Source organism: Malus domestica, chromosome 17, assembly GCF_042453785.1.
Source record: "Malus domestica chromosome 17, GDT2T_hap1".
Lineage (NCBI taxonomy): Eukaryota > Viridiplantae > Streptophyta > Magnoliopsida > Rosales > Rosaceae > Malus > Malus domestica.
The window spans coordinates 8,317,655-8,339,223 of NC_091677.1; the positions used below are offsets into that span (position 1 = coordinate 8,317,655).

The window sequence follows — 21,569 nt, forward strand, 5'->3', positions numbered from 1 at the left end:
GCTTAATATTGAGTAGTAACTACTAATTAGATGTTGATACAAATCTTATACAATGTACTATTTCTACGTCTCTGCATAATCTCAAAACCACAGCTTCAAGCATTTAAGTTTTCCATGCACTATATATTAACATAAATAGCTTCGAATCAAAAAAGGAATTTTCAACATTATTAAGCTGTTGGGCGGCTAGAAAAAGCTGGTAAAACAGATTTAGCAAACTAAAACAATCAAAGCTTCAATCTTTTTCATCATCTACAAGCAAGAAACCATAAAATATGCTACAACATCTTGCTATACTTAATAATTAAATCAGTGTCATTTTCTTCTTAAAAAAAATTCACGATGTTATTTCGGATGAACAATGTATTTGGACTAAGACCTAACATTTGTTTCAAGCTTACGTAGACAATTTTAACTTGAAAAGTACCAAGAATGGGGACGCAACCATGTGTGGATGTACAGTCAGTAATGCACATGAACAATTCATTCAGAGTGTACATGTAAACAAACTTAGAAGGCGAATAATTTTTAATTTTAATTTGCATAGTCTAATCAGGAAATTTTCAAGACAAAACGGTAAAATCTTATGGCAATTAAGGGTATGATGAGCTAGCTTACACCAACCTATAAAACCTGTTTCCATCCCGTTTGAATAACTCTTATGGTCATCAATTATTCTTGTAGTTCAGATAAGATTAGGACCACCACTTCACCGAAAGCCGAGATATAGAGGCAGACAACATATAACGAGATAGACATATAATTTCTACAATGATTGATGCTGGCGCCGACCATCTATATATATATATATATATATGTGTGTGTGTGTGTGTGTAAACCGCCTTGGACCTGAATTCTATCCACAGTAGTACACCTTCTTATCTTTACCTAGCCAATGGAAAATCCTCAATCTCTTCTTCTTTGTGAAAAAACTGCCCTTAAAATCAATGCACTGCAGAAAACCTTAGAAATTGCAATTCTGTTCCTCTTCGTCTTTGTCCTTGTTTATCGTCTCCTCTCTCTCAGAGACCATGGTTTTGTCTGGCTTCTTGCCTTCGCGTGTGAGTCTTGGTTTGCTTTCAATTGGGTTCTTATTCTCATCACCCAATGGACTCCTGTTGAATACAAAACAAACCCTCACAACCTCTTGCAACAGTATGTCATGCATGTCCTTTTAATACTTTTAAATATAATTAATTTACATATGTTCATGTGTAGTTCTGCTCGCATAATTCTTTAACCTTTGCTTATGCAGATTGAAAGAAAAAAAAAAGAAAAAAAAAGTTCTTATGGTAATTAGCATGTTGATTAATGTCTTATTGTGTATGATTAATACGTAATTAGCGTTTCGGAGCTTCCTCCGGTGGACATGTTTGTGACAACAGCAGATGCAAAGCTAGAGCCACCTATCATTACTGTGAACACAGTGCTCTCACTTCTAGCCGTTGATTATCCAACTCACAAGCTAGCTTGCTATGTATCAGATGATGGGTGTTCACCTCTCACTCTGTACACTCTCATTGAAGCCTCTAAATTTGCGAAGCTTTGGGTACCCTTTTGCAAAAAGTACCATGTTCAAGTTAGAGCACCATTCAGATACTTCTCTAACAATCCCATTTTGTCAAGTTATAATCTATCAGGATTCCATCAAGAATGGACAAAAATGAAGGTAGAATGTGGCCTTCTATATACTTACTTGAATTTGTATTTATGTATGATGTATCTATTTTAATCTTGTAGGACGAGTATGAAAAGCTCTGCAAAAAAATTGAAGATGCTGTCCGAAATTTGGCACCTCTTGATTTTTCTAGAGACTATGTGGATTTTGCTCGCATAGACAGCCGGAACCATCCCACTATAATCAAGGTTTTTATTTTTATGTTTGGTAATTCACACTACAAGAAAAAAAAACTTCCCAATAAATTCAGTATCATCCGTAAAGATATTATATGCATGATGATCTTTGGGGAGTGGCAAATATATAATAGCTCATTCAGATTTTCTAATTATATATGCTACACAGTTGGTTGACCGACTAATATTGTGGTCGACCGACATTTTACATTCTGCAACTATCCTTTAAGATTTTACTAATGAAACCTAAATAAACTTTGTCATTAATTTGAATTAATTTTTGTACAGGTGATATGGGATGCCAAAGAGAGGATCTCTAATGGTCTGCCACATTTGGTTTATGTAACCAGGGAGAAGCGTCCAAATCACTCACATCATTACAAAGCTGGTGCTATGAACGCTTTGGTGAGAATTATTTGCTTGACCCAAAAAAAAATGTTACCATCTCTCTTTCTAAATACATTTGTAAAATTAGTATATTACTGTTATACTTGGGCTTAATTAGCTAGTGTAATGTCCATGGCTTTACATATAGTGACTAATTTTTTTAATTAATTTTATGTACATAGACAAGGGTCTCTGGTGTTATGACAAATGCTCCATTTATGTTGAACGTGGACTGTGACATGTATGCCAACAATCCAAAGATCGTTCTTCACGCGATGTGCCTACTGCTTGGTTTCAAGCATGAAAAAGAAGGTGCATTTGTTCAGTTTCCCCAAATGTTCTACGACACTTTGGAAGATGATCCATTTGGAAGTAACGTGGTTGAGGCTGTAAAAGTGCGTATATTAGTTTACAGTTACTCCACTTTGACAAGAAAAATTTGCATGTCACGTGTTCATACCTCTTTGTCACGTGTTCATATTTCTTAACACATGATAGAATTAGAGATACAAACATGGGATGGCTAAGTTTTTTTGGCTATGGCGGATTGGCGTACACGGACCTAGTTAATTAATGTAGAAGGCTTTAACTTTTTGTAGAAAATTTGGCCTGGGTTAGCTGGGATCCAAGGACCTATCTATGCAGGGACAGGATGCTTTCACAGACGTAAAGTTATCTATGGTTTATCTCTAACAGATAATGAAGGTATCTTAACATCCAAGATGTAGATTATGTGTACTATTGAACATAAATAATCAGTCATTAGTGATTAATCAACTTATTAATGATTTTTAAAAGGGAACTTGACGAGTGAGAGACTAAACAAAGAATGCTTTGGAAATTCTCCAGAGCTCATCCGATCAGCAACTCAAATTTTATTAGAGGAAAATATTGATCAACTGGACGACCTTTCCTGTGCGGTCGAGATAGCATACCAAGTTGCTGGTTCTGAGTACGAAGATGATACATTATGGGGCAAAAAGGTAACGAACAATATTTTCTTTCCAATGTTAGAAGAGGTCTCTGTTAATTGAGAAATAAAGAGTTAACGAGCTTCGGAGATGTTTTGACAGTGTTAATTGGGCCGACCGGTTTTCAGGTGGGTTGGGTTTATGGGTCGGTATCAGAAGATGTCCTAACGGGGATGAAGATCCATGCAAGAGGGTGGAAGTCTATCTTATGTACGCCAGAACCACCAGGGTTTCTGGGCACCGGACCCTCAACTACTCATGTTATGTTGATCCAGAGGAAAAGATGGATCACAGGGCTGCTAGAAATTTTGTTCAGCAAAAATTGTCCCATCTTTGCCACCCTCTATGCCAAGCTTGAGTTTAGGCAGTGCTTGGCTTACTTGCGGATACTAATTTGGGGACTACTCTCCGTTCCTGATCTATGCTATGCTCTTTTGCCAGCCTACTGTATCATTACCAACTCACATTTCTTGCCCAAGGTAAACAGAGTCATCGTCTAATTATAATGTGTTTTTAGTTCGGAATTGTTATTAGCATTTCAAAATAGTCACCAGGCGCAAGCATGATGACTTTTTTGGAGTACCAATAACAGCTGCTTTTAGATTCTGCCATACTAAGTTTGGTTTAAACATTGTTAATGATGGAATTACGAAGTCTACACTTCAAATTAATCTGTCACCAAATAGTATGACAGTATTTAAAGTACATAATAATTTAAATGTCGATTAAATAATATCACATTCTTTTATGAATGAAATTAGGTGTCCCTATATGTACTCAAACTCGGTTGATTTTTGCTTTGCAGGTCGAAGAACCGACTCTAATAATATTTGCTGCTTTGTTTCTCATTAAACACTTATACACACTACATTCCTACCTTGATTCTGGCCGATCAATTAGGGCTTGGTGGAACCAATTGACAGTGGGACCATGGAGCAAAATAACCACTTTAACTGCATCATTATTTGGACTTGTAACTGTGGTATTTAAGCTTTTGGGCATATCTGAGGTGACATTTGAAGTCACACAAAAGGAGCAAAATTCCTCTTCTAGTGACCAAGAAGCTACTTATGATGCTAATGCTGGTAGGTTTACTTTTGATGGGACTACAATATTTGTACCAGCCACAGCCCTCTTGTTTCTGCAATTCACAGCTCTGGTTACGGCCGCGTTGGGTTTGGAACCACCGGCTCTTGGGGTGAATGGGGCGGGCATCGGGGAGATGATGTGTAGTGTGTGGGTGGTGCTATGTTTTTGGCCGTTTGTTAAAGGTTTGTTTGGGAAGGGCAAATATGGGATTCCAATGGTCACTATAGTTAAGTCAGCTGTGTTGGCTTTTGCTCTTCATGCATTCCTGCCCTAAGAACATTACATCATGATCAAGTTTCTGATTAATATAAAAAATTACGAGATCAGATAAGACAGAGTTGTAATGTTACTGTCTTTCCTGATTGTATTACTATAAGGGTGAATTTCATAATTGTCTCAAACTTTTGAGGAGTTTCCTCTTTGTCCGACCTTTTTTTTGTCTCAAGTTCATTTCTAAATTTTATAAATATGTGTTTAATAACGACAAATTAGCTTTCGTTACAAAACTCATGAATAATACAGGACCATTTTTTTTATGTGCACTTCAGTAACCCTTCTAATTTGACCAAAATGTGTGTTTCCACCAACTGCATGTGACTTGTGTCTATTCAACAATACTCGGATTAAAACACGAACAGAATTAACCAAACTCAATCGGCCGTTCCGGTTTGTAGTTGTTGGTTATACTTGACATTAAAATTGTTTGGAAAAAAAAAAGGACTAATTTTCACCTTCAATATACGAATATTATTTTGGTAGATGTATGGCATGAGACATCTAGAGGTGAACTTTGCATGAAAGTGAATGGTAGTCTTTAACATAGAGTTGTACGTGAATGAAAGTGATGATCTACTGAACACGTCCATATTATTTTGATAATCATTCGCTTGCTTTGTCACTTAGAAGCTTTTGGACCTCTTTTTTTTTTTTTTTTTTTTTTTTTTTTTTTTTTTTGAGTTGGGCATGTAATGACTTGAACACGTCCATATTTTGAGGTTTTTTCAAAATAAGATTCAATTCATTAATTTGATCCATAGGAGAAAGACCTATTTCTTTAAGTTCTTCAACTATATTACTATGATCTGTAGTACCTCAACTATAGCTTATATTGCCATTAGGATCCTTTTCCCATTTCCAACATAAAAATCTTTCAGTCCATTGATAAGCACCTCAGTTCCATCACTTGAATTTCCCGTAGCTCTTTTCCTCTTTCATTTCCAATTATATATATACACACACACACACACACACAAATATTCTATCATAAGGTAGAAAATGTGTTCTTCTCCATTCTACAACATCTTTATGCTTCTAAGATTAAATCAACATAGCAATACTAAAACTTAGCGTGTGTCAATAACGAGAAGAATATAACTAATCAATAAGTAAAATATAGGATTTGAACTCATACATAAGCTTGCCATGTTGCATCATTGTCAACTTTAATGCACTTTTTGACGTCATCCATGCAAATCCACTTATGTTCATCATATTAGTAACAAATCATCAAGAACGGATATCAATGCTCTTTTTCAAATGCCTCCCTTTTACGGACAAGAATTGTCTACCCTTTCACTTCTAGTGTCCTCTCATGCCCTCCTGTTTATGTGGTCACGACTAAACCACGTCAACATTTTATATTACTATTCATTTTTGTCTTATTATCTCTAAAAAAAAAAACAATATAAAATGTTGACGTGACTTAACTGTGACCACACAAAATAGGAGGGCACCGAAAGTGGGAGGGCAAACAATCCTTATCCCCCTTTTACACCTCTTTCTATTCCATACCCAAATAACAAATCTTTTAAAGTACTAAAGCATTATAAACGAAAATTCAATGATTTTTTATAGGGATTTTTACCACTTGTGCAAAAAGGGTTAAAAGCACCTAACTTACTTGCAAGAGAAACAAGATTATTGTAATATAGTTGGCTCAAGCAAGGTCATTTTCTACATGGATTAATTTAAATAGATTAACGCAAAATCAATTCTCAACTAATTACTTAGAGCAAAGTTTTGGAAAAAGGTGATTTAATGACCTAAATTAAGGAAAACGAATTTAATTAAAAAAGGTTAACTAAAATCTACAATTTTAAAGAAGGAAAAAAGGAAACAAATTTTTAGAATTCAAGTTGAGAAAGTACTAGGGTTCCGCCGTCACTCTATCAATCTTATGTAGTTCTTTTAATTACTTATGAATTACACATGTATATTTTGAAGGTTAGGTTTTATTAAAGTATATCCTACTTGAAACCTCCAACATAAACGTATATCTAACATGTAACCCGTTCGTGGTGTCCAGATCGAATGTGAACATATAAGACTCATTAAGTTTTGTGAAAGCCTTTTGAAAAACCATATAACCCTTAAGACGTGTCATCCATTCTAAGAAGTTACACATATTAACCACAAGAAGTCTTAGTCAATTTTAGGGACAGCCCTCCATCAAAATTGCATCAAATTATTTTTCTAAATATCCTAATGGTCGCGAATCACTAAGACAAATAGATAATTTAAACCGGTGATTAACATTTCAAAACTTGCATGCATAAATTCATAAGCAAATTAAAAAGAGACTACATATTCTTGCTGAGGATCATGGCCTCACCCTAGCAAAGAGAGAATTAGTTATGCATATTCATAAAAAAAAGAATCACAAAGTTCTTTATTGAAATAATAAAATATCGAAAACACCTTGAATGTAAAAGTTTGAAAATCTCTACACTTGGCCAATTTCCTCCCTCAAGAACGCACAGAGAAGAAGAAGCTTTTATTAGGTCGGCCAAGCCCTTTTTAACCTACTAAAATATATCCTCCTAATAATAGGTCTTCCAATCTAACAAAGAAACTAAATAACTAAAATAAAATAGGAAACATAACCCTAAAGCAAATAGTAAAATTCGCCTAAAATCTGCACAGTCAAGTTTTGGACCCCTAAACTACTCCAAAACTAGCCTAATATAGCTGGATTTAAAGTTTGGAATATTCTGAACACATCTCCAGAAGGCCACGAACCCATCAGATGTCATCTTGGGCTTAAAAAACGCAATTTAAGCCCAGAATCGTCACTTTCCATCGCTGCGCACAGCTCATTTATTCTATCGCCAGAAAATAACCACTTGGTAGAAAATTCCCAAATTTTGATACGAACACGCCAAGAGACGCACGAACGTCCTCCAATGTGAATCACTCTAAAATTCGTCTGTTTGATCATATTTTGTTCCAGAGGAAGTTGAATGTCCTATATTAAAAATATAAAGCAAATTATCAAAATTCTACCAAAATAATTTCCAAAACATACTAAGAATAAGATAAAATATATAATATGAAATTGACTCATCAATTTTCAATTAAGTTCAAATTCATGATACATGCAATACTTCTAACCAATACAAATTGCAATCCAATCACTTTGCATAATATCCGGATAATGAAAATAAAAATGGAAAACTAAAATAAAATATTAACACATAACATAAATAGCTAGTTCTTGGTGGTTCCTAATTGCTCCCCACTTATTATATATTTTCTGGACCATGGCGCCCCTCTTTACAGTCCACTGGTCAGATACTCTAAAAGTACCAATATTTTTTAGGATCTGCATTCTGCTGGATCCAACTACATCTAGCAACCAACATCAAAATTTTCAACATCCAATTCCCAAATCCACCACCAAAATAGCAGAACTCCAATTGAAAAATCGATGTACAAAGCTAAATATAAGCATTCTTGGAACAAAAAGGACAAATTCCTACCATAAAAGAAAAAAATTCCAGAAACCCAATTCAGAAATCAAAGAAACGGTCACATTACATACACAAACTCGAGTTATATAGCAGAACCCCACTTGAAAAATAAAAACCCAATTCAGAGAATCAAAGAAAAAAATTCCCGTCGAGAAGAAGCCATCGCAACAAAACCCCAATTCAGAAAATAAAAATCAATGCAACCATCGCAACATAAGAAGCACAAAAAGAATCCAGCCCATAATCTGTTATGATTATAATAGTGGTTAGAATAATAGTGGAATATTATTTAGCTAAATGTTGTTATTGTTAGTGGCCAGCTGGCATTGTGAGAAGGATGGTTGTATAAGAACCAAATTGTGGCATTGTTCTGCCAAGTTTGAATTGAATTAGAAAAACAATATTACAAGAAAACTTTCTATCTCTCTTTATCTTCCTTCCCACTTACCGCCATTGCTATCTGCTACTAGCAGGTCGAGAAAGGGAATTTGGGAGTTGTGACCTAACAATTGGTATCAGAGCATTATGAATTCTTAGTCATGCCCTTTGGTCTTACAAATGCTCCTGCCACTTTCCAAGCCCTTATGAATGACATTTTTAAGCCTTACCTCCAGAAGTTCATATTGGTGTTCTTTGACGACATTTTGGTGTACAGCAAGACCTGGGAGGACCATCTTTCACACCTGCACCAAACTTTGGAGTTACTACAAAAACACCAATTAGCAATGAAGAAATCGAAATTCTCTTTTGGACAATCACAGGTGGAATACTTGGGGCACATCATATCTCGTGATGGGGTGGCTGCAAATCCTACTAAGATTCAAGCAATTATAGATTGGCCAATACCAAAAAATGTCAAAGAGTTGAGGGGATTTCTCGGGCTCTCGGGCTCTCGAGGTATTACAAAAAATTCATCCCCGGTTATGGCAAGGTGTGCCAACCCTTGTACCAACTAACTAAAAAGGATGGCTTCATTTGGTCCCCTGAAGCCACGACAGTTTTCCAAGCATTAAAAAGAACCATGACTTCTCCGCAGCTATTAGCCTTACCCAATTTTTCTATTCCCTTCACATTGGAATGTGATGCATTTGGCAATGGAATAGGGGCTGTGTTGCAACAGAATGGCAGACCTATAGCTTTCACAAGTCAAGCATTGGGACCACGGAATCAAGCATTGTCTACATACGAAAGAGAGTTGATTGACATCCTTAGTGCTGTTAAAAATGGAAAAACTATCTTCAATGGCACCACTTCATCATAAAGACAGATCATAGCAGCCTGAAATACTTTCTGAGTCAAAGAACTAATACCCCATTCCAACAGAAATGGATGGCCAAATTGTTGGGATTTGATTATGAGATACAATATAGGCAAGGCCATGACAACATAGTGGCTGATGCCTTATCTCGAGTAGTTGGATTGTCTCAATTACAAGAGGAACCTCTCTGTGACTTATGGGAGTGCAAAGCTATAACATACCCCTACTTCAGGTGGCTGGATGAACTTTGAAGAGGGTTAGAACAAGATAGTTGGATTCAAAGCAAGGTGCAGGAGGTGCGAACATATTCTCAAGCTGCTGCAATTAACCCCAATCTATCCAAGTACCATTTAGACAACGGTTTCCTCAAATACAAGAGGCGGATCGTGCTTAGCCCATATTCAAGTTGGAAAAGGAAGGTCTTTGAGGTACATCACTCATCTCTAAGTGCGGGCCATGAAGAGGTTCTAAAGACTTATCAGAGATTGAAGAGGGGCTTCTATTGGGTAGGAATGAAAAAAGATCTCATGTCATAAGTGGCTGAATGTCGAGAATGCTAGCAAAATAAGTATGAAACCATCTCCTCTCCCGGATTGCTTCAACCTCTGCCGATTCCTACACATGTATGGAATGACATAAGCATGGATTTCAGCACTAGTTTACCTCTGTGCAAAGGCAAATCAGTGATCCTGGTAATAGTAGACATGTTGTCCAAGTATGCTCATTTCATTCCCTTAGCACATCCGTATACGGCAAACATGGTAGCTCAGGAATTTGTTGATAATGTGTTTAAACTCCATGGGATGCCCTCTACCATTGTGAGTGACAGAGACACCATTTTCATGAGTGTTTTTTGGAAAGAATTTTTTAAGTTGCAAGGTTCCAAGTTGTGTATGAGCTCAGGTTACCATCCACAGAGTGATGGCCAAACCAATGAGGTGAATCAGTGCCTTGAAACTTACTTGCGATGCTTCACTAGCTGTCAACCTAAGAAGTGGCTCCACTGGCTTCCATGGGTAGAATTGAGCTATAACACTTCCTACCACACTTCCTCAAAGTCCACCCCTTTCGAAGTGGTCTATGGTTATCCACCACCACACATCGCGTCTTATGAGCTTGGCACTGCTAAGTTGGATATCGTGGAGCAAGGACTGCTAACTTGGGACAAACTATTAGTAATGCTCAGGACCAATTTGCAAGTAGCTCAGAACAGATGAAAACACAAGCGGATAAGCATTGAAGTGAAAGGGTTTTCAAGGAAGGAGATTTGGTGTATTTGAAATTAATTCCCTATCAATTGCAATCTTTATCATCTCATGCTTACCATAAGCTTCATCCCCGGTACTATGGTCCTTATGAGGTTTTGGAAAAGATTGGGAAGGTTGCCTACCGGTTGAAACTGCCTGAGAATTCAAAAATTCATCCGGTCTTTCATGTTTGTTGCTTGAAGAAACACTTAGGAGACAAGGTCACTGCAACTCCATTCTTGCCTACTGTCACTGATGATGGGTTGCTACCACTCGAACCACTCAAAGTGCTACAAAGGAGGGTCTACAAGAAGGGCCAAGCTGCTGGAGTTCAGCTGTTAATCCAATGGAAGAACAACAAAGAGGACGAAACTACATGGGAGGATTATGACGAGTTTGCTGCTAGATTTCCTGATTTCAGTCTTCAATTCTAACCTTGAGGACAACATTTATTTTGTAAAGGAAGGGTAGTGTTATGATTATAATAGTGGTTAGAATAATAATGGAATATTATTTAGCTAAATGTTGTTATTGTTAGTGGCCAGCTAGCATTGTGAGAAGAATGGTTGTATAAGAACCAAATTGTGGCATTGTTCTGCCAAGGTTGAATTGAATTAGAAAAACAATATTACAAGAAAACTTTTTATCTCTCTCTATCTTCCTTCCCACTCACCGCCATTGCTATCTGCTACTGGTAGGCTGAGAAAGGGAATTTGGGAGTTGTGACCTAAAATAATCAAACCCTAAACATGTAGAGATCGGCCAATCGATCCAAGAAAACAGAGAGAAAAGGAAACCCAAGAAATTGTGCTGAGGATTCGCTCGAGGGAGAGCACAACTAATTTATCCATGCTATCAGGTTTTGGTGAAGCGAAGCATACGAGATTGCTAAGGATGGTCTTGGCAGTCCCTCTACTTTTCAAGAGGGGTCTCGTTAAGATCGTCTGACGAGCCATTCAATCGAGGCGAGGCCCTTATAATAAGCTAGTCTTTGCAGGTAATAAACACATGACTTCACTAATCCTTACTCCAATCCAATCTAGTGAAGCCTGGTGATGGCAAACAAACGTATCCTTAAAAGTTTAGATAATGGTTTGCTCATGTCACCAACAGTAGGTTACTCTTAATAGTTATCACTTCCAGATCTATGCTCGTCTGTGGTCTTGGACTAAACAAGATTGAAATTCAGTTCGACCGGTTCTAATATATGTGTGTCTAAAAAAATTTAACTAGTTTAGTCCCAATAATTTCAATTTCATCAAATATTGGTCGTCCTTAAGTCTAACTTAATTGAAATAGTCGAGTTCAAGAACGAGCTTGTAATTTTAAATAGAAATTGTAACATATAATATGGTGGATGGTGGATTGTTCTCCACTTTAACTATTCATGTCTCAGCATTATAAGTTCACCAAACATTGAATGTCGTCTAATTTAATTAAAAGAATAATGCTAAAAAGATCAAATTTTTAATCCAAGTCAAGCAAATGAGAAACATAATTAAATTTTTTAATTAATGTTTGAAATTTTTATCGCATCGACGTTGACTACGTAGAGAAAGTTGAGTCTTTCTAAGTGCTTGAAGGATCCTAAAGTCATTAACCTCATCGCTATAGCTGTAAGTTATTCGAATACAATAGTATGTTTGTCACTGTTATAATCTATGTATTGGTGTTATTGAGATTTTATATTATTTTTCGAGAATTTATTTTAATTTGTTTGAATTTAGATTTTAATTAAATTAGTTACGAAGTTTGAAATTTGAAAATTAATTATTTAAAATCCGTGGACCTTTCGTGGTCACAATTTATATTGTTGAATAGATTCTGAGATCACGAACGCATAGGCAAAAGCCATTTGCAAGTCCAGATTATAACGGTATAGTTATGGACATTTGAAATCATTTACTAAACTATAGTTTTTAATTAAATAAATTACCACTTTGTGGGAAAGAGGCCCAATCATGTAAGATTTAGGGAGGACCAATTAGACAAAAGGGAAGGGACTAGAGGGCAGTAGGGAGAGGAAGGAAAAGACAGGGGTGGAAGAGGAAAAAAAAGGGGGGGGGCGGGGGAGAACGTTCTTTCACGTTCTTCCTGGCTTTGCAAGGGAAGAAAAAGAAACGGGGAGGAGGTGGCTCTTCTATAGCTTTTGGAAGAAAACCCTTCTTTCTTCAGACAAAAATCGAAGAGAGAGGAGTTAGAGAACGTGATTGTGAAGGAAGGATTCAGAGATTTGAAGGGTAAATTCCTTGTTCCTTCATTATCTTGATTTTTGAATTTAATTTTCTTAAGTTGAATTGAAACTGCCCTGATATATTTGGAGTTTTTTTTTTTATTTAGGGTTTTCTATCATTCAAGGGACCAATCTGAACATGAATTAAAGTTGGGTAATTCGAATTGGGTGTGTAGATCAAATTTCTTGATCAAGGGTTTGGTTCAAAAGGTCAATTTCTTGTTAATTTTGAGTCATGTTAGTTTTGGATGTTGTATACATGACTTCTGGACTACCTGGAATTATTTTGGGATTTGTTAAGGAATTGGAGATGGGCTGTTATGTAAGTTGCAGAAAATTGATTTCTTGGCAAAGAAAACTCAAGTTTCGAGTAGTCTTCTTTGGCTTTTAATTTCTAGGTCTTTATGTGCTCCTTTGAAGAAAATTTTAGTGTGTTGAAAGTACATATGTTCATGATCGCAACCCAATTGTTTTCACTCAGTTCCATTGAGTTTTGGTTGATCAAAACCTTATTTAAACTTGGATCGCAAGTTGCCAAACAGCAGTAGAAAACTGGGTTTCCAATTTCAAGACTTCATTTTTCTTTTTGGCATAACTTCCAATTTAGAGCTCCATTTTCTACTTACTTTGTATGCTTTTAAAGTACAAAACACAAGCTTCAAAATCCATATAATATTACGCGATTTGGTTTAGTTTTGAATGTTCCAAAGAGAGTCTAAACTTGGTCCAATGGTGCTATTTTCTGCAGATTTTGTGGAGAAGCAAAGTACTGTTTTTGCCACACCTATTTTCTTTTTCAAATTCCTTTCTAATCTTCTTTACTACTATTTGAGTGATATTATTTGAGTGGTAGATTCCAGAATCAGTGTATTTTCTTTAGATAATATTAATTGTGTGTTTAAACACTTAGTTTGGTTATTAAGGTGTGTTACTTGTATTTATACTTTTGATTGTAATTTTATGTTCCGAGTAGGTTCTTCAAGGGAAAAAAATTAATCGAATTCAAGGTAGGGGGTTCTGGGAAACCTTATGGGTGCGTTTGTTGCACCGGAGGGATTAAGCTGGACTGGCTTAAACTAGACTAAGCTGGACTGACTTAGTGAATCGTTTGGTGCAGTGTCGGATTAAGAAACAACATAATTTTTAAATTTTAATATTATATTTGTTTAATTCATAAATATTATATTATATTATTAATTTATCATTTTCCTTCCCATCTCGAAACTTCTACCATTTTTTTTCTTCCTTCCCACTCTCTTACTCTCCTCTCCCTCATTTTCTGCCCTTTTTTTCCTCCGGCCCACTGTTTTATTTTTCCTTCCCACTCTCTCTCTCCCCTCTCCCTCATTTTCTTCCCTTTTTTTCTCCGATCAACCATCTCCCTCCTCTCTCTCTCTCTTTTTCTCCCGCATTTATCCCAGTTTTCTTCCTCAAATGAGGATCTGTGTATTAAAAAGGAGGATCTGTGCATTTTCTTCCTCAAAAGGAGGTATTTTTTCTTGTTCCTCAAAGTAGAGAGAGCATTGCAAATTGGAAATCACATATCAAATTTCTACTATAATTTATGTTTTACAACTCCAAATTTGATTTCGTTTTTTCCTACAAATTTCTGGAGTAGTGCACAGCAACCCAAGCTAATAGATTTCTGGGTTTATCACAGATTTTGATATTTTCTGTAATTGGGATTTATAAGCTTTAATCTTTGAATTGAATTGTTGTTTATGGTGGATTAAACTTATTGCAAGCTTAACTGGACAAATTCATCGTTGAAGCAAAGAGGGGGTTAGGTTCGTGGGACTGAGATCAGCGAGTTTCTAATTTGATGACTAAAGAAGGGGTTGTAGCTCATGTACAAAGAAGAAGGCAAGATTTTGTGACTGGGTTCACAGGATGATGGAGATCGGCATCGCATGCTTGCAGACGACGCACGCACTAGAGACGGGACTAGCAATCCTCTAGTTTTTTGGGGGTCTCACTAAGAACAGCTAGTGAAGCTGTTAGTCGGTGTGAGTCCGACTTAGTGTCATTAAACTTAATCCTGGTGCAGACCAAACAAGGGACTATAGTCTAGTCCAGTCCAATTCTTCCTAATCCGGTCAAACAAACGGGCCCTATATGTATTAATCTAATTAATGCTTACTTTTGGTCAATATGCTACGAATTGATCTAAAACATTAAATTCAGTATTACTAAAGACTATGTAGGGCTTAGTGGACCTATATTGGTTAGTGAGTTATCCCAGATAATATATACATCGGTTTACATGTACGGAACGTCATATCGTGATATATATGTGCTTATTTATCTTCTTAATAATGTGAATGATAAGTATGATAAATGTTATGATGATGTGAACTCATAATCTTATGAGAAGTATTATGTAGAACTTTTATGCTTGTATGATAAGATAGTTAGTGGTCATGAGAAGTTGATAGTGTAAGTGATTAAGATGTAAATCATAGCGGATGAGATAAAGGTAAGTGGTTTGTGTGTTGATCTAATTGCACCATGTAGCAGTAGTAAATGGATAGTCCTGCTTGGTATATCCGCATTGGGGGACTATACGTATTCAGGGGTGATCATGCTAGGTATATCCGCGTTGGGTGATCACCACCTGCACGATTAGACTATGCTTATGGTCTTGCTTAGTATATCTGCATTGGGGGATCATACGCATTCTAGGAGTGATCATGCTTGGTATATCTATGTTGGGTGATCATTACCTAGAGCTATTGGATATAGTCCTGTTTGGTATATCCGCGTTGGGGGACTGTTATGGGTGATCATGCTTAGTATATCCGTGTTGGGTGATCACTGCCTATGCTATTAGACTATGCATATGGTTCTGCTTGGTATATCCGCATTGAGGGACCATATACATTCTAGAAGTGAGGAGGATTAGTTGTACTTGTACATTTCGATAGGCAATTATATTTTGGGCTGGATTCTGTTGAGTGGTTCGGAATCCCTACTCTTGCTCATTTCCATAAGGTTAGTTCGACCCTAGATTCAAGTGAGTAGGAAATTGCTCACAGTAGACATTGTGTTTATAAATTGGATTTACCTTGTATTACTTGGAATCCATGCAGGGAATTATGTTGAAATCCTTTATTAAATTTCGTGAATTGATATGTGATCTTGATGATTGATTAACGTAGTTAAATGTTAATATTGTGCACCTGTGATTCATGGGACTGATTAATTGGAGTGATTGTGGAACAACGTTGGATATGATTGTTATTATTATGATAGACTCGTTGATTAATGTGACTATAGAATAACATTATGCTTCATTGACTATTCTTCGAGATGTAGCATACTATGAATTATGGTATTATGTGAATCATAGTGATTTATATGATGGATGAATTGGAAAGCATATGCGTGAGATTGGCATACCTGTGTGCATGAAAAAGGTGATAATTGTTGTTCGGTGTATGGATGATGTGTTGTGTGGTAATCTATGATTTATGCTATAAGTATTTTACAAAAAAAATTAGAGTTTGACGAATAGTGAACTACGAATGGCTTGATCCCTATTGAGGGTGCGTAGGCAGTTTAACAAGGAGGTTAGATGCAACCATAAAATATACGTAAAATTATTATGCGATTTGATTCTTGAGTTATGCTTTGTACATATCCCGAAGGCGAGATCTGTTGAGTATATGGTTACATGGTGACGTCACATGTCGATCCTGGACGTAGATCGGGATCGAGGCGTGACATTTGTCCTAGGCTGGCCCATATCTGTAATGGGCTCAGAATATTCTCTAGAATATTCTTGGAATATTCCTTGGGTTGACTATTTTAGAATTTACTCGAGAACCCTCCTAGGCTAATTTCGACGCCCCGAGTCCATTTTTGACATCCATTTAGTGAAATTCCAAAGTTTTAACATAGTTGACCACCGGGACGTCTCAGTTGACTTTTAAGATTGATCGTTTACTTTTTGTTGGCTCTTTATAAAAATTGCCCGGGACCCTCTTTAGCATATTTCGATACCCTGATTTCAAACTCGTTGTCTGTTTTTCAAAATTCGACCGTTTTAAGATAGTTCCTTTATTAACCATACTTTGTATGAAAACGCGTAATTACATTAGTATGTTATATTTACCTAAATGGTTTCGTTTCTAGGCAAAACGCTTTGCAAAGACTCTGGTTGCTATGAGGCGGGTTCAACTCGACGACATGATCTGTGAGTGGGTCTTTTCTTTGATATATACATATATTTATTTAGTTTTCATATATACATCTAATAATGAATTTTCTATATGACTGCCGTAGTTAAATTAACATTTATAGAAAATGACGTAATGACGAGAATTAGGAAATCATTATAAATCCTACAGGATGCCTTAGCTAAACTTATGGCTATGCATAATGTTATGTCGACTAGAATTATCGAATCACTGTGGCATGATTATATTTGTGTTAACTGCTCATCGTTTGCTGCACCAGTATTAATACTCGCCCGGGCTAGAGCCAGTCTTTCACGTGTATGTGCACATCGCACCGTACGCTCACTTTGGATCCATTATAAGTGCTAGTCCTTTCCTAGATTGCTATAGGCAATTAGGACTCGTATGTGCTACACATAACGCCAGTCTTCACATGATTGCAGTACTAAAGCGTATATTATTGTTACACCAAATTTTGTTCATGTCAAAATATCTCTGCATGAACTCGTGTGTCAGCATGTGTCGATGAGCACTCGATATGATGTGTTTATTATGCGAGAATTGGTGATTACGGACGTCATGTATTTATTTATGAAAGTTTGTGAAGTATTGCATTCTTAAGATACTGCTGGTTCTGGTAAGTATTGTTATTCTATACTTAGTATGTATATTGGAAACTATACTTGTTTTACGGTGAGGGGTTACAATGTTTTCAAAAAAGTTTTCATAAAACTTTCTTTTTAGGCCCACTCACCCTTGTTTTTCACCCCTCCAGGTTTTAGTAGCTGAGCTTTTGTATCGACGAGGATTCTTGGTAAATCTTGGTATTGGAGATTACCTTTGATGGTATAATTCTCATTTTACCCTACTATTGTCACAGCCCATCCCGAGAAATAATTATCGTGATTGTGAAAAGACGAATTTACCCTTGAGCGTCGGGTGTGTGTTTGTATTTTGGGTTAAGAAATTGGGTCAATTAGTTCTATCCCTAACTAATTGGACCCAATTAGAACTAAAAGATTAAAGAGTTTTGATTGGTGTGCATTTTGGAACCACTCACACATCTATACCCTTTCTCTCTCTTCTCTCTCATACTCTCTCTCTCTTGGACTCTCACTTTCTCTCTCTTCTTCCTTGTACGGACCAAGCTCGAGGTGAGCTTCTCAGTCGTAGATTGAAGATTCTAAAGGCACCATTGCATTCCTCGTGCCATTTCGAGTTGATTGGTACCCATTTCAGGTAAGAACTCGTCCGATATCACGTTGAAAACTCGAGCTCCAAGTTGAGCATTATTCATGAACCTTGGAATGGTTATGTTTTAGGACAATCCAAGCTCACAACGAGCTTTAGGAGGTTCTCACGAAGCTCGGAGTGCTTCGTTGGCTCTGTTTTGACGTCGGGATCATGAGGTTTGAAAGTGGCCGGTTTTGGTAGAATTTTCTCGACAAGTTTTCGAGGGATTTGAAGCTCCAAAGAGGTATAACCTTCTTCCTCTTGTAATTTGTGGCATTTTGGTGAAAATTTTGTGGAAAATTGCACAAAAACGAGCGAGAAAAAGGCAGTTACAGGTCTGCCCAGAATTCGGCGTCGGCGACACTATTCCGGCGTCTGGAGGTTGAAGGTGATGCGCATGAGGCCGTGCCCTCCCTGGCGCGTGAGGGCGCGTGAGCCACAGAAAAATTATTTTAAAAATATCACGATGTTCGTGAGGTTGTGTAGGTCACGTTGGTATATTCAAATACCAAAATTGAGCTTTGTATGAGAAGTTATTAGCTAGTTTACCTATGTGCTTTAAAATAATGTTTTTATAGTCAATTTGCATATAGGTGAGACGTACCCCAAGGACGAGCGTATCCAAAGGCGACTCGGGGGCTACGACCCTTCGACATATCAATTTGCATATATTATATACTTGATATTTTCCCAGAAAAATGTGTTTAAATGATAGTATGCCATAAATGCCATGCATATAAGTTTATAATTCATACATGAATTGGTATGTGATGCTTTATATATATAAATGTGGTGCTGTGGACGCTCAGGTAAGTCAGGTAAGTTGTGTTTGGTATGTGAATCATCGATGATGCGATATGTGATTGAATAATGTTGAGGTCATAAAATTGCACTTAGGGTGATTGTGATTTAGCCATAGATATGGCACATGCCTGTTTATTATGTCACCTCCCGCACCATATGCTCATATTGGATCCAATTTAGGTGCACAATCTTGTCATACATATCTTATTTATGGTTCCGACCTGTAGGTGACTAGCGATTTATCGCCCAGCTATTATGTGAGAGTAGAATTGAGCATGATTGTATTACACCCATTATTGTCATATAGACCTGTTTGTTTGGTTCCGACTCTTATGCAGTATGTTGTCGTATAGGTCATTGTGGTGACTCCGACTAGAGTGACTTTGAGCTATGAATTCAGCCGTACAGACTACCATAGGGGTTCCGGCTAACATGTTATATTTCTATGAAATTATTCTTACCTGAATTGCTTACTCTGTTATATCTTGGCATGGCATACATATGAATATGATTATGTGAAGCATGAATTGAATTGATATGATTCTTCGTATATTTATATATATGTGCCTATATCTTGATTCTGGGAAAAATTATACATGTTTTACAGTGAGGGGTTAGTTATGTTGATAAATGAAATGATTTTGTAAAACATTTGTTTTTGCCCACTCACGTTTTCTGTTTTGCGCCCCTCCATGTTTTAAGTAAGTTTGTTGTTGGTGGCTTGAGGACGTCGGCAGTTCTGATCGATCTGAATAATAGTAGGACATTCCTGGTACTGTATAACTAGTACTTGTCCTACTGGACTGCACCTAGACTTATTATGCTCTGATTAGGAGTATTTACTGTTGTAACTAACTTCTATCACTTCCTGTTTAGTAGTGCACTCTAGTAAATTAGTTTTTAATTATTCGTATATTTCCTATCATTATTGCTTCCGCACTGTGTACAATGCTACGTCACTCTCACGTGACAGCTAGCATGCCTTGATCTCGATCGGGGTGTGTCAACTATATTTTACTTATGCTCTAACATCACGTGTGAAATGGGTTCATTCCCGCTCACTAACACACACTTCCATTTAGGCACTTTTAGGTTTAAATTTACTCACAATTTCCACATCACTACACTTTATGGCTTTGTCACCTTCCTGGTGTCAACCAGCACAACTCGATTCGAAGTCCAGGTGAACATTCTGGGTCAGGGTGTGTCATGATGGAATATAAACGGAATGAATAAATTGATGTGCGGTGATCATTTTAAAGAAGACATTGGTTGATTTCGAAATTAAAAGATCAAAATAAAGACTTTGGACAATTTCAAAGACCATTAGTTAAAAAAATATTTTTTTTAAAAAAAACAATTTTTTCAAAATTATGGACTAGCCCTAATTAAGGATTAACTCATCACACATATGTCTATTTGTCATTCATGTGAAGTAAAAGATACATACCTATTTTAAAACTCAACATAAGCCATCAAATTACACTTACCATTGGTGAATCACAAATTGATTAAATTTAGGGAGTTGTTCTGCCCCTCCCAAAAAATCATTTTGCAGTTCTTTAAAATGAGTGCGGTTTGACTATTTTGGTGTGTCCATAACAACATTTTAAGACTGAAAGCGTTTTTAAAACTTAGAACTTAGAAGTGTTTTTAAAATGAATGAAAGCGTTTTTGATGAAAATGTTTTTAAAACCAATCCTTAATAAAAATTTAAGTGGATACTGAAAAAGTACTTGAATTGCTTCTTGCAAAAGGCATATAGCTGGTGCTTCTTCCAAAAAACACTCAAAGATATTTTAGAACTCAAAATCAATTTCACCAAAAGCGCTTTCAGTCATTTTAAAAGTATTTCAAATAAGTTCTAAATTTAAGTAAGTTTGGATACATTTAATATAAGTTTAGATGACGGATCTTAGCCTAAACTGAACTCGAGAGAAATATACTCTTGATCATCTTGCCAAAACCAAAATGGAGGGAGAGGAGAATAGAATGTTTTTTTTTTTTATTATTCTTTACTTATTTTATTTTCAATTATTGACAGATATAAATGTCATAAATCGTGCGGGGCCAGGGGGAGAAAGAGTTGAGAATTGGATTAAATGACTCTCCCAATCACACCCTAGGTACTCATTGAATCTTTATAAATTTGTAAATGCATGAAATAAAAAAAAAAAATTTCAATACTCACGTGCATAGTTAGTAAATTTGAGTATAATACACGTGTTATACACTTACATAAGTATTTCAAAAATATACTTCCATTTATAGACACGTCCTAATAATGATTTGTTAAGTTGCACGTTTTTCAAAATGTCAACATATAATACACGTACTTGTGTACCTTTCACGTTTAATACACTTTACTTAGAATCCACTGAAACTTTTTATTGAATCAAGAATACTTTATTTGAGATTATAATTGCAGTGTGAAAAACAAATAAACGTGAGCATTTAGTATTACGATTTAGTGGTATTTTTCTTTATTTATAAGTGAGAGTTATAAGTTCGAATCTCATTAAATGCGAATTTAAACAACATTATTACTAGTTCATTATAAGACGTA

At 36.3% G+C, this 21,569-nt stretch overlaps 1 protein-coding gene across 6 annotated transcripts; it reads left to right on the top strand.

The window, feature by feature from the left end:
• Positions 1–778: 778 nt before the first annotated feature.
• Positions 779–4,729, top strand: LOC103404840 (cellulose synthase-like protein H1). 6 transcript variants are annotated; one of them, XM_008343809.4, is made up of 9 exons: positions 779–1,155; positions 1,345–1,669; positions 1,741–1,866; positions 2,143–2,259; positions 2,424–2,636; positions 2,841–2,946; positions 3,040–3,224; positions 3,341–3,691; positions 4,018–4,729. In XM_008343809.4, the coding sequence occupies exons 1-9, from the start codon at positions 896–898 to the stop codon at positions 4,573–4,575; spliced, it is 2,241 nt and encodes a 746-aa protein (XP_008342031.2). In that variant the 5' UTR covers positions 779–895; the 3' UTR covers positions 4,576–4,729. The 6 variants fall into 6 exon arrangements, with proteins under 6 accessions (XP_008342031.2, XP_008342032.2, XP_028952951.2 ...); XM_008343810.4 differs by having other exon boundaries at positions 790–1,155; positions 3,091–3,224; XM_029097119.2 differs by having other exon boundaries at positions 830–1,155; positions 1,256–1,669.
• The last annotated feature ends 16,840 nt before the right edge of the window (positions 4,730–21,569 follow it).